A 19,905-nucleotide genomic window follows, 5' to 3' on the forward strand; every position below is an offset into this window, starting at 1 on the left:
ATCATATAAAGACAGCCTCCGTAGTGCGCAGCACATTGACGCACGCGACAGAGTATATTAGGGCGATTAGGATGAGGTGAGAGGATTGGTGTCAGTGGTGTTAACTGGTGACAACAACGTTTTTTTTCTGATTGCTTAGGCACTACCTTTGAAACTATAGGCTATTTTTGCAAAACTCTACACACTAACCACAAAACCTCTCACCAAACCAGAAAAACATTATACAGCTCTTGCAAAAGCAAACAATTCTTGCAAAACTCTTCAAACTCATTTGAATAAGCACACAAAGCACCAACTATGCGCTGATAGTATAAATGAAAAACACTTGTGGCTTTTGCTTTTTCGGTATAGCAGATTGTAATAAAGTTGTCATACATGTAGTAAACACACATACACACAGGTATCCAATGATCATATTCACAATGTGGGTATCCTGCTCTGGGGTGAACAGTCGACCTCTTGTCCTCCTCTTTCTCCTCCTCCTTCCTCTAGTTCTCACCCCTCTTATTCTCCTCCATTGTTGTCCAAACCAGATGTTTACCTGTGGTCTATTTCTAGTGCTCAAGCTCTGATTTGTAAGTGAACTCATCTAAAAGTGTTTTCACATGCATCAATGTGGAAAGGCAATTGGCAAAATAGTGTAGCAATGTGGAGACCAATGTTTACAGTTTTGCTAGAAGTGTGTTATTAAATTGCATACTGACTGTAAAGCAGTGAGTTGTGTTTACAGTTTTGCAAAAAGTGTGTTACAAACTGAGTGTAAAGCAGAGAACGTGCAGTGAGTTGCACACTTGGTAAATGCATTGGCTACAAGTGTTAATGGTTTCAGAGATAGTGCTTCAAGAATCACTGTTCGTGTTTAAGCATTCAGCAAAAACTGTAACAACTCACGAGGGTAAGGCGCTCAATCTTATCATTTTCATAATGCATGCCGAGCCAAAGGCATTCTCACTGAATAACAGGCGGCAGAAAGTTCCCTCCCCTCGTGTGGGACGTGCAGCGTTGTTTTGGTATGGACTTCGCACAGCTTCACCTGACTACCATAACTATAAATATGACCACCTACTAATGTCTTGAGACGAAAGAAAATGACGACTTGGGTGTCGAGGAGGTGTGTTTTCCTGGTAGCGGCTTTATGTGTGACCATAACAACGATTATCTATGGACAATACTATCAGTACCGGTAATATTATTTAATTGCTCATAATAGGCTGTGGCGCTTATATAGTTAATAAAAACTATTGTGATTGTGAAGACCATACATACATCTGTTGTATTCAATGATCTCACTTGAATAGATCAATAATGCATTCACTAATATGGACATTAAAATGGGAGTATAAAGGTGCATTCTGTAAGATTGTGATGCAGTCCAAATAAGTTCCCCTATTGCCCATAGCAAATAAGTACAGAAATGTAAACATCACAAAGGTACTGCCTATAAAATTGTGAGCCAAATAGATGATACTGTGTTTTTTTTATTGTATGTAAATTCATATTTCTCAAATCATACCCCAGGGCCAAGTATTTCAAAACGTTTAATTTAGATCCAGATTATATTTTGCTATCCAGGAGGATCAAATCTATCAAACTGATTTTGAGTAGGCTACTATGGCGTAAATCAGACAGCTCCTGGATAGCAGAAAATAATCTGAATCATTCTGATCCGGTTAAAATTTTTGAAATACTACAGATAGGCTGCGGGTTCAGATAGGCTGAACTAATACCTTTCACAACATATTTCACCTGACCTGTTTATGGTTTCTAATGTGAGTTGTAAGAAGCTGTGACTTGTAGTTTAAGACAATGAGACAAATGGGTGGCTATTTGAAATCAAGAATTTTTGAGAGCCATATCCCTTGTGAGTTTATTTTCCTCAGACAAGGGACCATTTTTGAAGAATTATGCTCAGGTACATCAGTTCAGGCCCCAACCTCTGCAGGTCATGCAGCTCAAGTGTTTCAACGACCTGAAAGTTGAAACCAATTGTTCGCCACCATTTTTGACTGTCTATTCGTTGAATGGTTCAATTAAATCAGCATTGTGCAACTATTTTACATGTAAATAGCACTGGAACTATTACACTACTGGTATGTGTAACTATTCTTCAATGTTGCTGATTTCCTCAAGGTGATGCACATGTATGTTGTTTTTGTCCTGCTCTGGTAAAGATGTGTCTGGAACTCTCCATTATCCGTCACCAAAGACAATCGGTTGTATGCAAGTACACGCCGTGGTTAGGCATAGTGTGGGATGACCATCTATCATGTTGAATGTACAACTAGAAAAAATTAACGACCAGCAGTCGACTCAACAGACCTTTGAGCTTGACCCTCAAGTCAAGTGTTTGTCAATTGTTTCCCTCTTTACATGGCCATTCATTTCAACTGCACTATTAAAAGTGTGTTTTGTTTTGTTACAATGGTTTGAATTTCCACTCTTTATAACATCAGTTGAAACATGTAATTGCATCCATAATGTTTTTATCTCTAACAACAGGAGTGGTTCTATGTTGCTCTGTTTACAGTATTTTATATGGATGTCACTTTAATGCATGCTTTTTCATTATGTCTTCTCCAGTACAGAGAGAGAGTTTCATAACAGTTGGACTCATGAGGACCTTTGGAACATCACCACAGCAACTGCTGAAGAGGTGGTAGGTTGCCTTGGGGATGGCAACATGGAGTCACCTCCTCACTATGACTACTTAAAGGGATAGTTCAGCCAAAATAGGACTTGTGTTTACTCATCCATAGTTTATAAGCAACTTGGCAAAACTGTGAAAGTTGTAAGACCCAAGGTAGCATGGTCTAACATACTGTACCGAAATGAACAAAAGCAAACGGTATGTCTTGCACTGTACTGTAGATGATATAAGGATGTCTCTCTTCAGTTGGAAGGACCCTGTTCTCTGAGAAAGGCTGCGAGGCAGGATAAATTCTTCAGGGAGCGTATGAACTTCTCGGTGCCCGTGTTCCAGTGGGCCGGGAGCTTTGGCAAGTCCAAGTGGCAGCAACTGAGGAAAGATAAACCCCCTTACGGCTGGCATGGCCTGCCTCTAAAACGTAAGCCCTCTCACCTATCACCCTCTATTTAACAGAACTAAATCTGAGTGCATCCTTTCTAAAATGATCCATGTATATGCATGAGCAAAACATTTGAAAGACGGATTTACAATTTATGCATTATTAAAGTGACTAAAAAAGGACCACCTCGCTACGAGTAAGATATATGTCTAATTGTTAGATATTCCTTGAGGTTTGGTGTTTGGATGTGACATCTTTGGCCTCTCTTTCTGTTTCTCTGGGGTTTTTTAATCAGTTGTGAGAACCACTTTGGCCCTGCTGAAGGAGTCCTCCAGCAGCCGCCTGTTTGAGCGCAAGTCACCTGAACAGTGTGTTCGCTGTGCTGTGGTGGGCAATGGCGGCATCCTCAGGGGCTCCAAGCAAGGGACGTCTATTGACAGCCATGATTTTGTCTTCAGGTGAGAAGTTCTTCATCTTTCATTGTCATTGTCAGTTGTGTGTGGTTTTATGATTGCTCTTTGACCTCTAGTAAAAATAAAGTCAGTTGTGTCAATTTTTTACTTACATCCACCTCTGAATATCTAGGTAACCATGATATACAGCTAACAGATTGATAACGGGTAATGTGTTTCAGGGTCAATGGGGCGGTGACCAAGAGATTTGAGGAGGATGTCGGCACAAAGACCTCCTTCTATGTGTTCACCACCAATACCATGAAGAACTCCCTCATTGCATACAGACGAGTCGGCTTCACCAAGATCCCACAGGGCTCTGTAAGAACACGGTTCTGAGAGAGGCTACAGCAGGTCTTAATTGTTGCGTTGAATCCAGTCCACATTTCAAAGTGAAAGTGAGCTGAAGGGATTTGCACTTGCAGTGGTTGTTACACTCTCTGTGTAAAATGGTCATTTCTTATATGCAGGAGGTCCGATACATCTTCATTCCATCAAACAGACGTGATTATGTAATGATGGCAGCTGCAATCCAGGGCGTCACTGTCACCTCAGGTGAAGACGTGGGGGACTGGTGAGTTATGGAGAAGGTCTCTCTGGAGCCCTCTAAAAGAGGAGTGCTAAATTCAAACCTCATAATAAAAAGGCAAGTGACGCTACTCTTGATAAGGAAAGTACAATGACCTTACTACAACTCAGGCTGTCGACAGGCTCCTCTACTCTGCAATTCACATTGTGGCCAGTAGATGGTGATGTTGTATTTCTATGAATGTGATGAGACGCCCTCGACACATTGAATGGCATCGGTAATGTGAAGATAATTCGGTAGTGTATGGCAGTGATAGAATTCACTTGATATTATTATGCTTATGTAAGCTCCCTGGCTGCTTATATTGCTCATTCAGGGAAAGCTCTCCATTGAATGGAAAGGTAATATGTTTTTTTGCAGCTCCTATTTATGTATACCCTTTGCCCCATCAAACAGGCCCTCTAAATATTTTGGATTCAAGCCACCAATTGAGCACTTTAAGATTCTTCACCCAGATTTCATTTCATATGTGACACAAAGGTAAGACGACCGATGTGCTCGGTCAATTTGCTGTCATACCCTTGAAGTCATTGGTCGATTATTCAATAGATTCCAATAATCTTATTCAATAGATTTCAATTTTGGTATGTCTATAACTCAATAATCCATTTTAGAGTCACTTCTCCAATCACTACTTGCAATGAGTTACAGGCATTAAGATGATCATGTCTGACCGGCAATTGTGATCAATATCAATGTTGTGTGCAGCTTCTTAAAGTCCCCCCTTCTGAGATGGAGTGAGACCACTCAATTCTACATGCCCAGCACTGGTGCCCTGATGCTACTGACTGCCTTGCACACGTGTGACCAGGTCAGCGCACATGCTCACACTGTACATTTAGCAATTGGTCATCTATTGGTCACTGCTTAATCAAGTGTTAAATTATATATAGCAAGTATGAGCTGACTCATTGGGAGGCTGTGACCTCCTCTGTTGATAATCTTGGCATGCAGTGGAACTCATAAGCATGTTGTGCCAAATTGCTTTTGCCAGTTGTAATTAACTAACCTCAGTTCTCAGTCACATGCAACCTGTTGACCTTTCACCAGCATTGCTTGTAGTATTGCAGGTTAGATCATGTTCACCATGAATATTGAAGCCTGCCAAATGCATACAAACGGCACTGACTGAGAAGAATGTCATCCATGGGTGCCGTATTTAAACAAATGGCCATCCGCCCTTCCTTCCCAAAGGTGTCTGCCTACGGTTTCATCACATCAAACTATGCTGACTTCTCTGACCACTACTACGATGCTGTGAAGATGCCTTTGCGTTTCTTTTCCAACCATGACATGCAGATGGAGAGCTGGCTGTGGGAGATACTGGACAGACGGAAGGTTATGACGCTCTTCCGGAGAACAACAGGGAAGTGATGCAGACTGGGAAACCCAGATATGCTCAGACTGTGTTCACCTGTGTGACTGTCACCAGGAGTGTAAGGTCTCCAGAGAGTTTTGGTTTGGTTATGATGTCCTCTATCACCTGAATAATGGGGATAACATGTCCTGTGGATGCCAGGGTAAGTGATATCTCCTCAGCGATGAATGTTAAAAGACTTTAACATCTCAACTCCTTATATGACTCCGTATCCTTATCCTAATCCTGAGATATTGTGTATCCTCAGTGCTTGCTCCCCATGTCATGCACTTTCCACATACACCATAAACACCATATGACTGTAATAAACACTGTGTAATATGAATGTTGGTGTTATGACAATGCCTTATTTTGTAAATAATACAGAATATTTGTTGATGAAATTATTCACTTATTGTATTTTAACCTGAAAGGTTGTTCATTGAGATGCTGTTGAAACTCCCATGTTTGCCATTGAGGTTGTCCCTCTGACTCTGAAGGAGTGGCTGGAGTTGTGTGGAGTCCTTTGTCATTACTGTCACACACCAACATTAAAGGCCTTTTACTGTGTAAAACGAAGCTCAGGTGTTGTCAAGCGTCTGTTAGTGGGATTGGGGCCGTCTTTGATCATTTGAAGGACCCTTATGTCTTCTGTGTGAAGGCAGGTGCAGCCAAGGAGCCAGGATCAGAGTCCCATTCCTTTTTTCTTTTTTTCATTTTCCCATTTTCCTGCAACGCCTATTCTCATTTTAAAACGTTCAGTTAGACTGGGTTCACAATGGATGCTTTCACATTATGTACCAAGCAGTCCATTCATGCAAACCTTTTGTAGGTATGACTTTCAGCCTCTTTGTCCAGTGCCTATCCAAGAATACTCTAAACCACAATAAAAGGAACATGACACATGAGAGGAAGACTAGCTTTGATCTGCTTTGTATCATTGTTTAAGTGTGTGTGTGTGTGTGTGTGTGTGTGTGTGTGTGTGTGTGTGTGTTTATTTTTTACCTGTAATAATGCAAATAGTTATGCACAAATATGACTCTTTTTTTATGGGATATGGGAAACATGTGACCATTTGTAGGCTATTACGTCGATACATTTAGAGAATACATTTATTTTATACACCATATCTAAAGTAGACAATTCGGGACTCATCGCTCCTTTGGCTTTGCTCTTTTTGGAAGCGGAGGAGGGGAGAGCGGAGGAGGGGAGAGCGGGGACAGACGACTGGGCTGTGGGAGGGACGAACGCATTCTGGAGTGCAACTGAACTGTCGGAGTAAGTGACAATGTAGCGGAGACTGGCTCTGGCTTTCGCGGCGAAGTGAGGAAAAGTATCATCACTAAAATAGCTAAACGGTTTATTTCTGTTTGACATAGAGTGAGGATAATTACGTGCGGGAAGAGAGGAGTATATTTGTTCCAGAAGAAACTCATACTTGGACTTTTTCCTTGACTTTTGGAGTATCCCAGACGACTATACTTTGCCTGGACCTTGAGGGAATCCCTGAAATGACCACATTGACATTAATGTCTGGTTTCTAACATGTTAAAACACAGTTTAAGGTAAGGCGAATGTGAATTTAAACTTAACCCCATGGTCAGAAGTGTCCCTGGTTCGCGACAGACTAGCGGAGATAACTGTGCCCGAGCAAGTTCAGTCCAAAGGTCGCTCGCTAGCACGTCGTTAGCTTAGCTATAGAGCAGGTTCGCGTTGCGACGGGGCGACCGAGAGTCGGGAGAAAGTGCTGTATTAGTTAGCTAAGCGGCTTGCTAGCTACCTTGTTGTGTTATAGTCGCCAAAGCCTCACTTCTGCAGCCCAGTTCAGAGACCTTATAACAAGTTGCTTTGCGCCACTCTCAGAAGTGTTAAGCATATTGCATTTCTGCATTTTTTTTTTAGCGATACCCTTGCTAAATCAATGCAAAATTACAACTGCTTTAAAAAAAAAGAAGAAAAAAAAATGTTTTGAATGGGCTTACAAATGTATTACTAGCCTTTCAACACAAGTTATTGGCGTGAGTTATGATTGGCAACACATGATTCATCATCTTAATGGTGCAGCCTGGTGTAGTTTTCCATTGGGATCAATCAAAAAGTTACACCCCATCATCAGCTGCACTCCACCCTCTCTCTCTCTCTCTCTCTCTCTCTCTCTCTCTCTCTCTCTCTCTCTCTCTCTCTCTCTCTCTCTCTCAAACACACATTCATATTGTGTCCCCCCTGCCAACAATGCAGTGAGCATGAAAAGACTGGCTGGCTACTGGCCTTGGGGGGAAAGAGAAGGAGGACATGATCACTGTTATTGGGAATGACAGCTTTGCTTACGCCCTGTGCGCCTCTTTGGGTGTGTGGTATTCTCTGACTGCCAGGTTATGTAATGTAGCAAGTTATGGCCACAAAAACAGTGCAGTGCAGGCACCATCTCATTTCTGGGGGGGTGTGATCCGGCCTCGAACACTGTGAACTTTTCCCAAAACACTGGGAATGTTTATATAGCAACAGTGTTAGTGTTCACCCTCGCAGTTATTAACATAGTACAGGTTCTCCACAATTCTCTTACCGTCTAGCTTTAGTGCAGATAAATCCAGAAGAAGTGTTTTGGTTGAATGTAATGCTGTATAAAATCACTCCGTAAAAACTAAGTGCTACTTCTCATCTCTCCCTCTTAGCTGTTCTTGGCCATTGAGCTGGAAGAGTTTAAGTAGCCTCTGATTCAAATGTATTTGGTAGGCTACATGGTCAAGCATCGAGAATCTATCACAGAGCCCTGGGGGGGGAACTGTAAATAACACCAGCGCACGTGTTGGAGGGGCTCTGAAACAGTGTTCGTCATCATCGAGGCTACACAGGCACTGTCTCCCCTGAGCCGTTAGCCCATAAACAAGATCTGGTTTGCAGTGATTAAACTGTCCTCTCTCATAATGGCCCTGTCGCCAGAAATGTGTTGCTGTTTAGGGCGGCTTGATGGAGTGGGCTACCTAATGTGATCTTACAGGCTACTTACTACTCACCGTGTGTGTGTGTGTGTGTGTGTGTGTGTGTGTGTGTGTGTGTGTGTGTGTGTGTGTGTGTGTGTGTGTGTGTGTGTGTGTGTGGCGGTGGGAGGGAGGGGGGGGTTTCGGGATATTACTCCCTCCCTCAATGTTCAGGTTTCCTGTGAGGAACAGAGAACTTCACAGATTTTCCTGTAAGGGAAAAAGAAAAAGAAGCACTAGGCACGCTAGGCTTTGTGCCAACCTTTTTTTTTTTTTTTTTTTTTAACACATTTTCATATCTGGGTAAATTTCCAAATGAATAGGTCTACAGTATTGCATTGGCGTGAGATTTAGTCAAAGCAAAAAAAACGTGGTTAAATCCTCTAACTTTTCTTTGGGGTAGGAAGTTCGTTCCTTGTGGTTCAGTGCTTTCTGACAGCCCAGGCTTTAGTTTCACCTCCATTTGGTTTACAGTCATATGTGCATTGAAAGACTTGAATGTCAGTGTGGTTTGTCCAGTATTGAGTCTGGAGAACTATGATATAGGAACCTAACTGTTTTTTCTCGTCTGCTTCTTCAATTCTCAGGTTCTGGTTGGCTGGTTCAAGCGGCTCCGTTCCAGCCCTCTCAGTCCTCTGACCACAGCACCCGCCGGGGGGCCCCAGCCCATGAACGGTACCTCCATACGGCTCCAACCCCCTGACAGGCTCTGGAAACAACATCTTTTTGCAAATATAGACAGAAAGAAAAAAGTTGAACAGGAAATTAAGCAGCAAAATAGCTTTTCCATCTCTCAGGGCTTGGCGTCCACGAACAGACAAGGAGTAGTGTTCTGACGGGTTCTGAGCCTGTGAACATTCTCTCCCGTGCTACTGCTGGTCTGTACCGCCTCTCGTTTCCTCACCTGTCAGCGGTGTGTGGTTCTGTGACGGTGTGAGGAGGACAGTGAGCCTGAGACAGGTTGATGTTGCTGTGCTTCAACATGGTGTTGTGAGGAAGCAGCAGCTGGACTCTTGAAGAACGCCAGTGAAGCTCTTACACTCGCTGGACCATGGGGAAGGAGCAGGACCTTCTGCAGGCGGTCAAGAATGGAGACCTGCCCTTCACTCAGAAACTACTTGCCAAGCTCAAAGCCAGCCGAAACAGTGAGTCTTCAAGTCATGCTAAAAGGGACCCTTCACCCATTTTAAACATCACATTTACTGTCTCCAGCACTATACCAGTGTCTACATATGTCAAATTTGTGATTTTGTAGGTTCTGAGAAAAGGTCCTAAGGAAATTACCCCCTATTATGTCATTGGGGGTAAAAAGAAAAAGTAATTTTCATATACTACAATGAGTTTCCAGCCAGTGGCTGTGTGTTTGTGACTGTAGTTTTTGAAAATCAGTCAATTCAATATTTGTTTTACCCCAATGAGATCATAGAGGGTAATTTTCCGTTTTCTCTTGTCTTTTTGACTACAGGACCTAGAAAATTGCATTTACACATATGTAGACACTGGTGCTGGAGATAACGAATTGGTGAAGTGTCCCTTTAATACTAGTCTAAATCTCATATGAGGCTATCCTTTGTGTCCTTTGGCACACAGTGGATGGAATTAGTTAGTGTGTCAGTTATGTTGCCCTAGCATTGGGATTATAGGCAGATGGTGCATGGTGCATAAGTGAAACGTACTGTACTCCTTTTTTTCCCCTGGCTTATTCTCCGCCAGCACCCCAGAAACACTGTGGAGGCAGTAGGCTAAAGCATTTAGTAACATGCTTAAACAAGCAGTTTGCTGACTTCTGTCTGCTGATGCTGATGCCACACCTGTCAAAACTACTAAACGTCTCCCAATCAATAGCTCCTGAATGTCAACGCCAGTGTTTCTCTTACAAAAAAGTAGTCGAGCCAGCTGAAATTGCCAGTTCTCGGTTGAGACATGATACTATAAAGCACTGTGTTAGTGAAATGAACTGACTCATCAACCTGTTTTCTACGTTGGCTGGTCGCCTTGCCTCAATTAATATTTAATCACCAAACACAGTTACATGTCGTATTTTTTTTTTTTTCTGTTTTATGAAAAAGTGCTAAGCTCTGTTATTGGATTATGTCAATAATACCTCTTCTCGTAGAGTTTTGGACCCGATCCTATTGAATGTGAGAGTGATCCTCATGTTGAGTGATAGAGTGTGTTTGTTCAGGAGTGCTGTGCTGAGAGAGAAGTGAGTGGGGCTCTGGGGTCTAGGGGCTCAGGAATAACTTCACTACAGAAGAGAGACACTGAGCCTCAGCTAAAGCTTTGGGGAAATCTATCCCCTGCGGATTACCCAGTCCAGTTCCAATCCACCCCATCTGATGATGCCTCACTAATAAACTCAGTCTCGGGGAAACTGAAAGCCTTTCCACATTCTCCATGGGTTTTAATTCACTATATAAGCACACAGCTCTCTTGAGAAGGACACCTTCGATCCCCAGAGTGACGCTGGATGAGTGTGTAGTAAGCATAGGGGTAAATCCCCTCCCGCAGACCATCAGAAATGCCTCCGAGGTCTAAGGAGGAGGGGTGGGGGGCTCAGGGGTGGGGGGCTCAGGGGTGGGGGGCTCAGGGGTGGGGGGCTCAGGGTGGGGGGCTCAGGGTGGGGGGCTCAGGGGTGGGGGGCTCAGGGGTGGGGGGCTCAGGGTGGGGGGCTCAGGGGTGGGGGGCTCAGGGGTGGGGGGCTCAGGGGTGGGGGGCTCAGGGTGGGGGGCTCAGGGGTGGGGGGCTCAGGGGTGGGGGGCTCAGGGGTGGGGGGCTCAGGGGTGGGGGGCTCAGGGGTGGGGGGCTCAGGGGTGGGGGGCTCAGGGTGGGGGGCTCAGGGGTGGGGGGCTCAGGGGTGGGGGGCTCAGGGGTGGGGGGCTCAGGGGTGGGGGGCTCAGGTGCCACTTCAACCAGGCTATCAAGTCTTACCATCACTCTCCTCCCCATTGGCTGTTATCTTCAACTACAATAGTCGATCACCTGCCGTTTACCTCATCTTCATCCTTCCATTTTTAAATATCTACTTTAAATCCCCCCCTTACTGGCACGTAGCCTACAAACAAATGCAGAGCTTAGTTTACACACTATCTCACTCACACCTCAGGATGACCTGGCCCATTCCCTGACTGTGATTGACTGTTGTTGTGTTGTGTACTCGCAGGCCTATGTAATTACCCAAATTACAGTGCAGCGGAGTTTGAAGACATTTTTTTCTCACACTCATATACTCACAATGCAAGATGTAAGGTGTATGAGAGTCTAGAGGAGTATGGTTTCTTGTTTCCCCACACTGCTCTTCCAGCTCTCTGTAGAGATAGTGTCTGACTCTGACACTGGCTCACAGCCTGGTGACTGAGAGGGCCCCAGGCTAGCAGGAGATTGGGCTTTATCACTGTGATAACCTCTCACCCTCTGTTCTATTCTGGACACTCTGGCTCTCCAAGCAAACACCAGAAACAGCTCTGACCCCAGAGAGGAAAGATGATGGGATATGAGGGCTCGAGGTCGGTTAGGGTGAACAGCGAAGAGCACCCTGTGTTTTTCCCGCGTTTATCCAACTTGATGAGACTATTGCATCGTAAGATTTATGGTGCTGTGTAATTACATCAGAATGGCCTCTGTTGTCTGCTGTGAGGTTGTAAACCCTGTCATGCGTCATATTAATACAGGAGGATGATTGCCCTCTGTGGCCTGCATATGCACCAGGCTAGAGTTCCCTCAACCAGCTGACAGACCAGGCCAGGCCAAGCCAGGCCTGTTTGTGTCTGCCCCTTGAGTCCCTGAGGGGATTCCTAGAGACTGTCAGATTACCCCCCTCCCTTTGTTCTGCCTTCCTCCCTCCCTTATTTATCACCTTATACGTTACGTGAGAGCGCTTAGCAATTGTTATGAGCTGCCCCACCAACCCATTGATGGGGTGGGGACGATAATGAAGCCTACTCCACACCCCCCGCCATCAGGTTTCCACAAACAAACACATAGGCTGACCGTTCCTTCGACATCTGGCACCTCGGGTCTGCCCTCAGTCGCCGTGCCCTGCCTCCTTTCCCCTCCCCTCCCCTTACTAAATCGCGAGGAAACACCCAGATGGTGCTCAATCAGATTAAGAGGAATTATAGGTCATGGAAAGAGGAAGAGAGGGGTCCAGTGCAGCTTTTCAGACCACAGCAAGGCTTCCTCTTCTCTCCTACTACGGTACATGGCACCCAGTCACCCTGAACCCGTAACAGGACCCTGGAGAGCCAGCCACAGCAGTACTGTGTGTGTGAGTTCACTTTGCTGCTGAGTGGCCTCAAGGTCAGGGAAACTCCGGAACGGTGGGATGTAGCGTCAGTCCGTTGGCTCAGAGACACGCGTTCTGACTCTCTGACCTCTTTCTCTTTCTCTCACTCTTTCCACAACAGATGGAGGAGCCCAGTTGGGCTTGTGTAGGAATCTGCTTGAAGAGGTTAAGTGTGTGATAAATCCATGTGGTAATCCTGTATAACTCCCGTTTTATTACAGCCCCTAGACATCAGATCAAGACCACAAATCCCTTTGTTTCTTTAGTTTTTTCAGCCTAACTCTTTTTTTTAGTCACACACACACTTTGTTTAGTGCTGCCACAATGACATTATTAATAGGCTTTGTAACAGAAGGTATTATATTGGGGAGCTGCATGTTTGCACTGTACCAAGCAAGTCCACATTTAAAACCGATGTTGGATTCCATTTTGGCTCTGGATAAGCTATCTTTACCCCCTGACTCTATTTAGACTTAGAATCTTAGTCTAACATATTCAGTGTATTGAAGCTGATAAGGTTTAATTTGTGCCTTTACCATAGAAATATTTCACAGCTTGTTGCCCAATTAGCAATTAGAGCCTACAAAGCCGTCGTCAGGTCTTGGACAAACGCGCAGGAATAGAGAGAGGGACTTAAGTCATACTCCCCCCCCCCCCCCCCCCCAGTGTATAACATCACCATCTGTCTTTTTTATATCTAAGTGTGCCACACAAGGCATTATGATCGACCAGAGGGAGAGATGTTCGGCATTAAGGACCATCAATGTCCCATTATCGGAGCCCCGTAAAACTGTCGGCTCTCAATGAAAGGCATGGCCGTTAAGAAAGGCCCTAACAAAACGACAGGACAGCGTGGTGGTGTGTGTCTGTGGTGCTGCTGCTGCGGGAGGGAGGGAGGGAGCAGCTGTCAGCCTCCCCAGGCCCAGGGACAGGCCTCTAAAGAGCCCACTGTGACTGTCTATCGCCTGCCCAACCGCCCATATTCGCCCATCCTACTACACCATGTATTATTCATGAGTTTGTGTTCAAACAGAGCCCACCCAATCATCCTCTCCGGTCGGTTCCCCCCTGTCCCTCCTGTCCCTTCCTTTTAGCTGGCACAGCTGGGCCTAGGCACACACCACCACCACCTTCTTCCCACCACAGAGGCGTCATCACAGTGTTGTAATATCAAGTGTTGCTTCATCCATTTACAGCTTTATCACCACTGGGAGAATTACTGGTAGTGGTTAGCTAATGGACCTATTTTTATGTCGACAAAGAAAATGGAATGTGCTGAAAGTCACTCTGGCCTACATTTTTTTACTGTACAAGTGGAACTCATTCTGAGTTTCTAACTCCACACAAACCATACCACACCAGCCTTTTTATGGGAGAAATAGCTTTTTCTAGTTTTATTTTCCCTGCTTTCTGGGAATTTCACACAGACTTGACTTTGTAACAGGCAAACACATTGAATTATTTGTTCAGTCCGTTTGCAACAGAATTTTATAAGATACTGCTCTACTTTCTACATATCCTCCTCCCTCGTCACAATGCCCAAGCATGGTAGAAGATAATGAGAGGGGGAAATTTCCACTTTCTTTCAGACAGGGCATGTTGAAGGCAGAGTGTTAAAACCTTTTAGACAGGCCGTGAAATTCTGTCTCTGTACTGCAGCCGCTGGTGTTTGCCCGTCAACTCTACCGTTGGTGTGCTAAATGTTTAATTGGCTCACTAAACAGACAGGTCCCGTAGACCCTGTAAAAGAGGTCAAGTTATACCTCAGAAGAGGATAAAACACAGGTCTCTGTTGCAATAGGGCCCTACAGGACCACTGGCTACCAGGGTTTTTAGACTTGTCACTGACGTAAGTGGAAAGAGAAGATAATCCAATCCTATCATAGGACAAGCAAAGGTTATCATGACTAAAGTGTTTTCTAAAGGGAGACAGAAGCTTACCTTTGACCCTTTGTAAGTTTTTTTTCACATTATGTTGTGCCAGACAGAAGTTCTTCACAAAACGTCAGGCCTTTTGGGAGACGGGTGAACTTCTGTTGAACTTGGTTTCATGTTGTTGTTCCACCCTCCTTTGATTTTGTGTTTGAAATCGGTGCCAACTTCACTGCAATTAAAATGCTTTCTGGGATCACTTCTGAATATAATCCCTCATAGGAGATACTAGAGAAGTCAGTGATGTGACAAGCTGTCTGATGCCATTACTTTATGTATGCTGTTTGAGAAATGGAGGCGACACAAATTACATTAAAGAGACGCTACAGGATTGTTGTGTCATTTCAGTCACTGGTTCTAAAATGAGCGCTCACGAGCCAAAAACGGGTCCCCAAAATAGATATTGTCAAGAAATTACCTGATTGGACTGATTAACATTATGTCATGAACCGAACACTCAACACTTTGATATAGATTTAGTGACAAAAAACCCTGCAGCATCTCTTTAATGTGTGTTAGTGGGGATGCTATGTTTTTGTATGGTATGTAATCGTTGTTTCAGTCTTGGCTCCATTGTTAGTTGCATATCTCTATCTCCATCTCATCCTGTTCCCACCTCATCACAGCTTTGACTCACAGTCAATCCGTCAAAGACTTCGCCTGACTGAACAACTTTGAGATTCTAAGATATGAACGATTGTTCACTTCCTTTGAAAATGTATTGAATGTTAATCTCACCGAGTCCATAATCCTGTTGAGATTATAAATAACCGTAACAAGGGTTCCTGGACGTCATAGTATTTCCACAACATACGTACAGGCCCGCATGCACATTTGTTACCTATTACGGCTCAAGGCTGGCTTTTCACATTTTGTCACGTGCGTTATAGGGGAACATTGCTATTCTGAGCATAGTGGTTTTCCAAAAGGTACCAGTGAGCTCCATCAAAGCCCTCTTACTGTTGAGGACCAATCAATGACTAAGCCCTCTTCCACAAGGGCAGTGCAGGACGTGACTAGACACTGGAATACAGGCCTATGTCCAGGTGTACTCTTGTGCACTGAACAAGAACAAACGCCACATTAAGACAGACTGCGGCACACTGAAACAAGGCACCAACCGGGCCACAGAACAGCATGACTTATGACTCACAGCTGTGGCCTGCGTGGACTTAGCAAGGTTTCACAGTTATTTTTCCCAAATCCCTCCAGCTGTATCCGTGCCAACCATTGTCCGAGGCGCGACATAGCAGTGCAGTGCAGGCCTATTTGAATGCAGGAAAAGAATAGAAGGGAATGATATCATGTTGTTGGAATGTGGACCCTACAGGGATACCTTCGATCCGTTTTCTGGAACTGCAATCTGACTCCTCTAATAGAGTATGACTTAAGTACTGAGGTGATTTTTTTCCCCTGGCAGAGGGCAAAGAGAAGGGCAAGACGCCTCAGAACTTGGAATGCCGCCAGCAGAACTATTACCATTCAACTCTCCAGGAGTCTAAGACGACTTCAAACAGGGTTAGAAACAGAAAATGGAGCTTTTGTCATGGAGATGAGGAAATGTGGGCTTGCAGTGCTGATAGCGGGAGAGAGGGAAGAGGAGGGAGAGAGCTGTCGGAAAACGAAAGAGAAACTTGGCTGGGTTCTCTCCCGGTGCTGTTAATCTGTCACCTTATCTCCATTACTGTAAGTGGAGGCTTGATGCACCGCGCCCACACTGACCACTAACGGACATGGCCAGTCACATGCTACAGGCGCGTGTTCTCTGAGGAGGAAAGGAGGGGCCGGGGGCTACTCCTGGGTAAAAAGATGAAAGTTTGGTGCGAGAGGAAAAGTCCATTATGAACAGAGGATGGGGTGTGGGGTGTTTTCCTGGTATTCTGTGAACAAAAAGTGCTCTGATTTGTCTCTTTGGCTTTAGAGAGGAAGAGGCGTGAGCACTCGTATGTTCTACTTTACCCCACCACCCTTCAAGAAGAAAACAATACAAGATTTGTTTTCTTTTCTTATCCGGAGAGGAACATGCTGCGGGCTGGGAAAATAATGTAGACTCTCATTAAACGCCATGGTTTACTGTGTGCAGTTAATGCCCAAAGGGGGTGCAGGTTTAAATGCATACCTCCATCAAGCAGTGTTGGCCAGCTCTCTCGGGAGGAGTCAAGAGTCTGCCGCTAAATCGTCAACTGGCCATTAGGCCTCCCATTAGACCCTGCCTTCCAATCAGCAGTGTACATTAGGACATCCGTCCTCAGGCCGTTCATCTCTGACACACAGGCTGGAGTGGCACACGGAGGCAAAGGGTCCCGTTGAGCATTCTTGCAGGTCCGTGTGAATTAGGCCCTGTCAGCAGCTTCCAGCTGGATCAACACACAGCAGATCTACCATCTTCTCTCCAATTCTCTTTGTTTCTCTCTCTCTCTCTCCCTCTCTCCCTTCATCAGCCTCTGTTGACACTGGATCCAAGACAAACAGCAACCAAAAACAGTCTCCATACCCTCCAGCACATGTCCATTATAGTCATGGCCCGTAGGCTCACATTGTGCATCATCATACTCACCAGTGAGCTGTGCACCCAAGCATTTCAGCACGACATGGTCTTTGGGTGTTCCCAAAAGGAAACAAAGAAGACAAAGCCATGTTTGTTTGATGTTCTGTGTGTATCATATGCAAACATCACTGCTAATTTCCTCTCAGATCTGGGGACGCTGGTGTCATGCACCTGTCTTAATTCATTAACCCCACCCCCCTAACATCCATATGGGTCTTCTCTAGAACCTCTATCTGGCTTATTATGTCACCCTGCTGTCCTTTTTATGTCTGAATACATGTCTCCTCTTTAATAAACTTGGCGTATGCGTCACACCCCCCAATCGCCCTTTCTCTGTGGGCGCCCAGCTGGGAGTACAGACAATGCACTCGCGTAGGTCATTTGCATGCACAGCGCTCCCTTACGTCAGCTGTCCTATGGATCTCACCAGGGAGACCGGGGGGGGGAAGAGCCTTATCTCCAGTCATCGTCTTGCTTTGCATCCCGCTCCCACAGCCTAGGCCCCCACCAGCCACACAGCCAGGGCTTCCATGGAGAGTCTTGTCTGGGAACAAATGACAGAGAGAGACACATTGTTAGTGCAATTAGTACCTGGTGTCTAACAAGCCTCTTTTTTAAAAAATGTGTTTTCTGTTGTAGTGTTTGTGTGTTATCTTAAAGAAAACTGGCCAACTGCTTGAAATAAGGGAGTTCTCTGGAAAAGAGAATTGGATGAGATCATTTGGGTCAGAACAATAGCTTTATTCAGGAGACAAAGAATTCCGACCCCTCTGGGACAGCTGAATATGATCCCAGTTGAGTACTTCAGTTCCCAGGGTCATGTTAAGGTTAGAAGCATATTACAGTCCTAGTGTGGGTTTGTGAAGCTTCCAGCATGGCAGCAGTGGGCATGAGATAATCACAGAATGGAAACTCTGCTGCTTGGGCGAGTCGATGTCTGTGCCCATGCCCCTTCTCTTGGCACTGATCCAGCACTGGGGTTTATGTCTACAGTTTGGCACCACTGCTCACGTCTCCCAGCCGTTCTGGTACATATTACAATGCAAATGGGCCCAAAGTGAGGCCATGGGATTATCTCCAAAGGTGGTGTAGTGGTTTCACCATGACCCTACCCAGATGTGGAGTGGCATCTGTAGCTGCCCAGGGAGTACCCTGTGTGTACAGTTTAAGCGCAGATTAAGCCGTTTATTTGACCTTAAAGGCCACGTTAGTCGTTTCGAAATTGTTTCGCTCATATATGACATCCTGGTGCTGCACAATGTTATTGCACAATTATTCAAATCCAAAAATTACCATTCAAAATTCTAGGCTATTTTCAGACGTCCCTGACAATCGTCCCAAGTGAATCTTAATTATTTTGTCCCAATTAATTGGATAAAGTGCAGCTAGACTCCTACAGTAGCTGGGCCAGATGTTTCCCCTTTCAAGGCATTTTTGTGCTTTGGCTTTCCTTTTAAGACAAAATAGGATGCGGTCAAGGAAATGATCCCACTTTCTATTTCGGTTTGGACTGATCCATTGTTGGCTCGACACCGAGGCCATTGGCACACAGTTGTACCCAAGTAGCTGAAGGGGGTGGTGGAGATTGTAGGGTTGTTGTTGTCTTTATAGTGAGTCAGAATGCCTGTGATTTGTGCGTTCCAGAATGTGATTCCTCCCTCAATGAGATGACACTAGATCAGTTGAGAGTCTGTAACCGAAGGAAATCAATATTTAACTGAAATATTTGGGTAGAAAATAAACTCAGTGGGTGATTCCTTAGACTGAACTTTCTGTGGTTTGCCTTGAGATGAACTATGATGTGTGTTTTCTTAACTGCCTGCCCTCCTCGCACGGTTCAACCTCTACCTATCAAATTATAGCTGTGGTGGTAGTAGTCTTTTGCGCACGTATAATTAGAGCATTTTTCTTTTCATTTGTCATGAAACAGCAGGGATGCTTTTCTTTTCTCCTGGTACCAAGGACTACTTTCCCCTCTTTCATTCTCCCCTTTTCTCCTCTTTCCTCCTCAACAAAACAGTGTTTCTGTTAGCGCTCACGTCATGTAACTGAGATTTGCATAAGCACCAACGACTTCTTCTTCTTCTTTGCATTTTAAAATGGTGATCACAAAAGAAGTAGCCTATTGGCTCTGCGTTAAGGTTTAAATCTAAGCCTAGGCCTGTTTTCTCCAGGGCTGTTGCTGCTGTAGTGTAGTCTCCTGCAACCGGCCTGAGCCCTGATATGCTGGGCCTGGGTCTGGGCCCCTCTGCTCCCCAGCAGCCTGCCCTGCAGCTGCCGGGCCGTGTCAGTTGGCCCGGAGATGAAAGTGCGTCTCGCGGCTCTCTCCTTCACGGGGAGCGCCTGACCGCCGTGTCGTCATGGATGTGTCCATTAGGCCCAGTGAGTGACAGGCCGGCTCCATAGACAGCGGGGTTCACTGCACAGCCCAGGCAGGCGTGCACAGGCGCACGCACACACACACGCACACACACACACACACACACACACACACGTACGTAAGTGCACACACACACACACACACGCACACACAAAGGCCTACAGCCTGAGGCAGAGCTGTGAAACGCATCACACACATACATGATTTATTATGACTCAGGGGGCCCCCCTGTGCTCTCCAGGAAGTTCATTTTCCCAGACTTTAAAGGCAAACCAGGGCTGTGTCTCTTAAGGACATAAAAACCCAGGGAATGTGTTTGGTTTGGACTTGCAGTGGTTTATTGAACACCATTTCAAGG

General features: G+C 45.2%; 2 protein-coding genes across 5 annotated transcripts in view; both read left to right on the forward strand.

Annotated features, from left to right (window-relative positions):
• Positions 1 to 2,266: 2,266 nt before the first annotated feature.
• On the forward strand, positions 2,267 to 9,419 carry st6galnac2 (ST6 (alpha-N-acetyl-neuraminyl-2,3-beta-galactosyl-1,3)-N-acetylgalactosaminide alpha-2,6-sialyltransferase 2; the record flags this gene model as incomplete). Its single annotated transcript, XM_083676535.1, has 11 exons — positions 2,267 to 2,338; positions 2,894 to 3,065; positions 3,322 to 3,484; positions 3,661 to 3,799; positions 3,949 to 4,052; positions 4,464 to 4,547; positions 4,776 to 4,878; positions 5,262 to 5,405; positions 5,500 to 5,587; positions 8,990 to 9,077; positions 9,344 to 9,419. 11 exons carry the CDS (start codon positions 2,267 to 2,269, stop codon positions 9,417 to 9,419), a joined length of 1,233 nt encoding a protein of 410 aa, XP_083532661.1.
• LOC310809748 (CASK interacting protein 2) overlaps positions 6,742 to 19,905 on the forward strand; it is a 50,305-nt gene continuing 37,141 nt past the window's right edge. For all 4 annotated transcript variants that reach the window (XM_083677176.1, XM_083677177.1, XM_083677178.1 and 1 more), the window contains exons 1-2: positions 6,742 to 6,989; positions 8,990 to 9,547. In XM_083677176.1, coding sequence (XP_083533302.1) covers positions 9,454 to 9,547 — 94 coding nt within the window. In that variant the 5' untranslated portion in view covers positions 6,742 to 6,989; positions 8,990 to 9,453. The remainder of the gene's footprint in view (positions 6,990 to 8,989; positions 9,548 to 19,905) is intronic.

This window comes from Argentina silus (assembly GCF_951799395.1).
Source record: "Argentina silus genome assembly, chromosome: 9".
NCBI classification, from domain to species: Eukaryota; Metazoa; Chordata; class Actinopteri; order Argentiniformes; family Argentinidae; genus Argentina; species Argentina silus.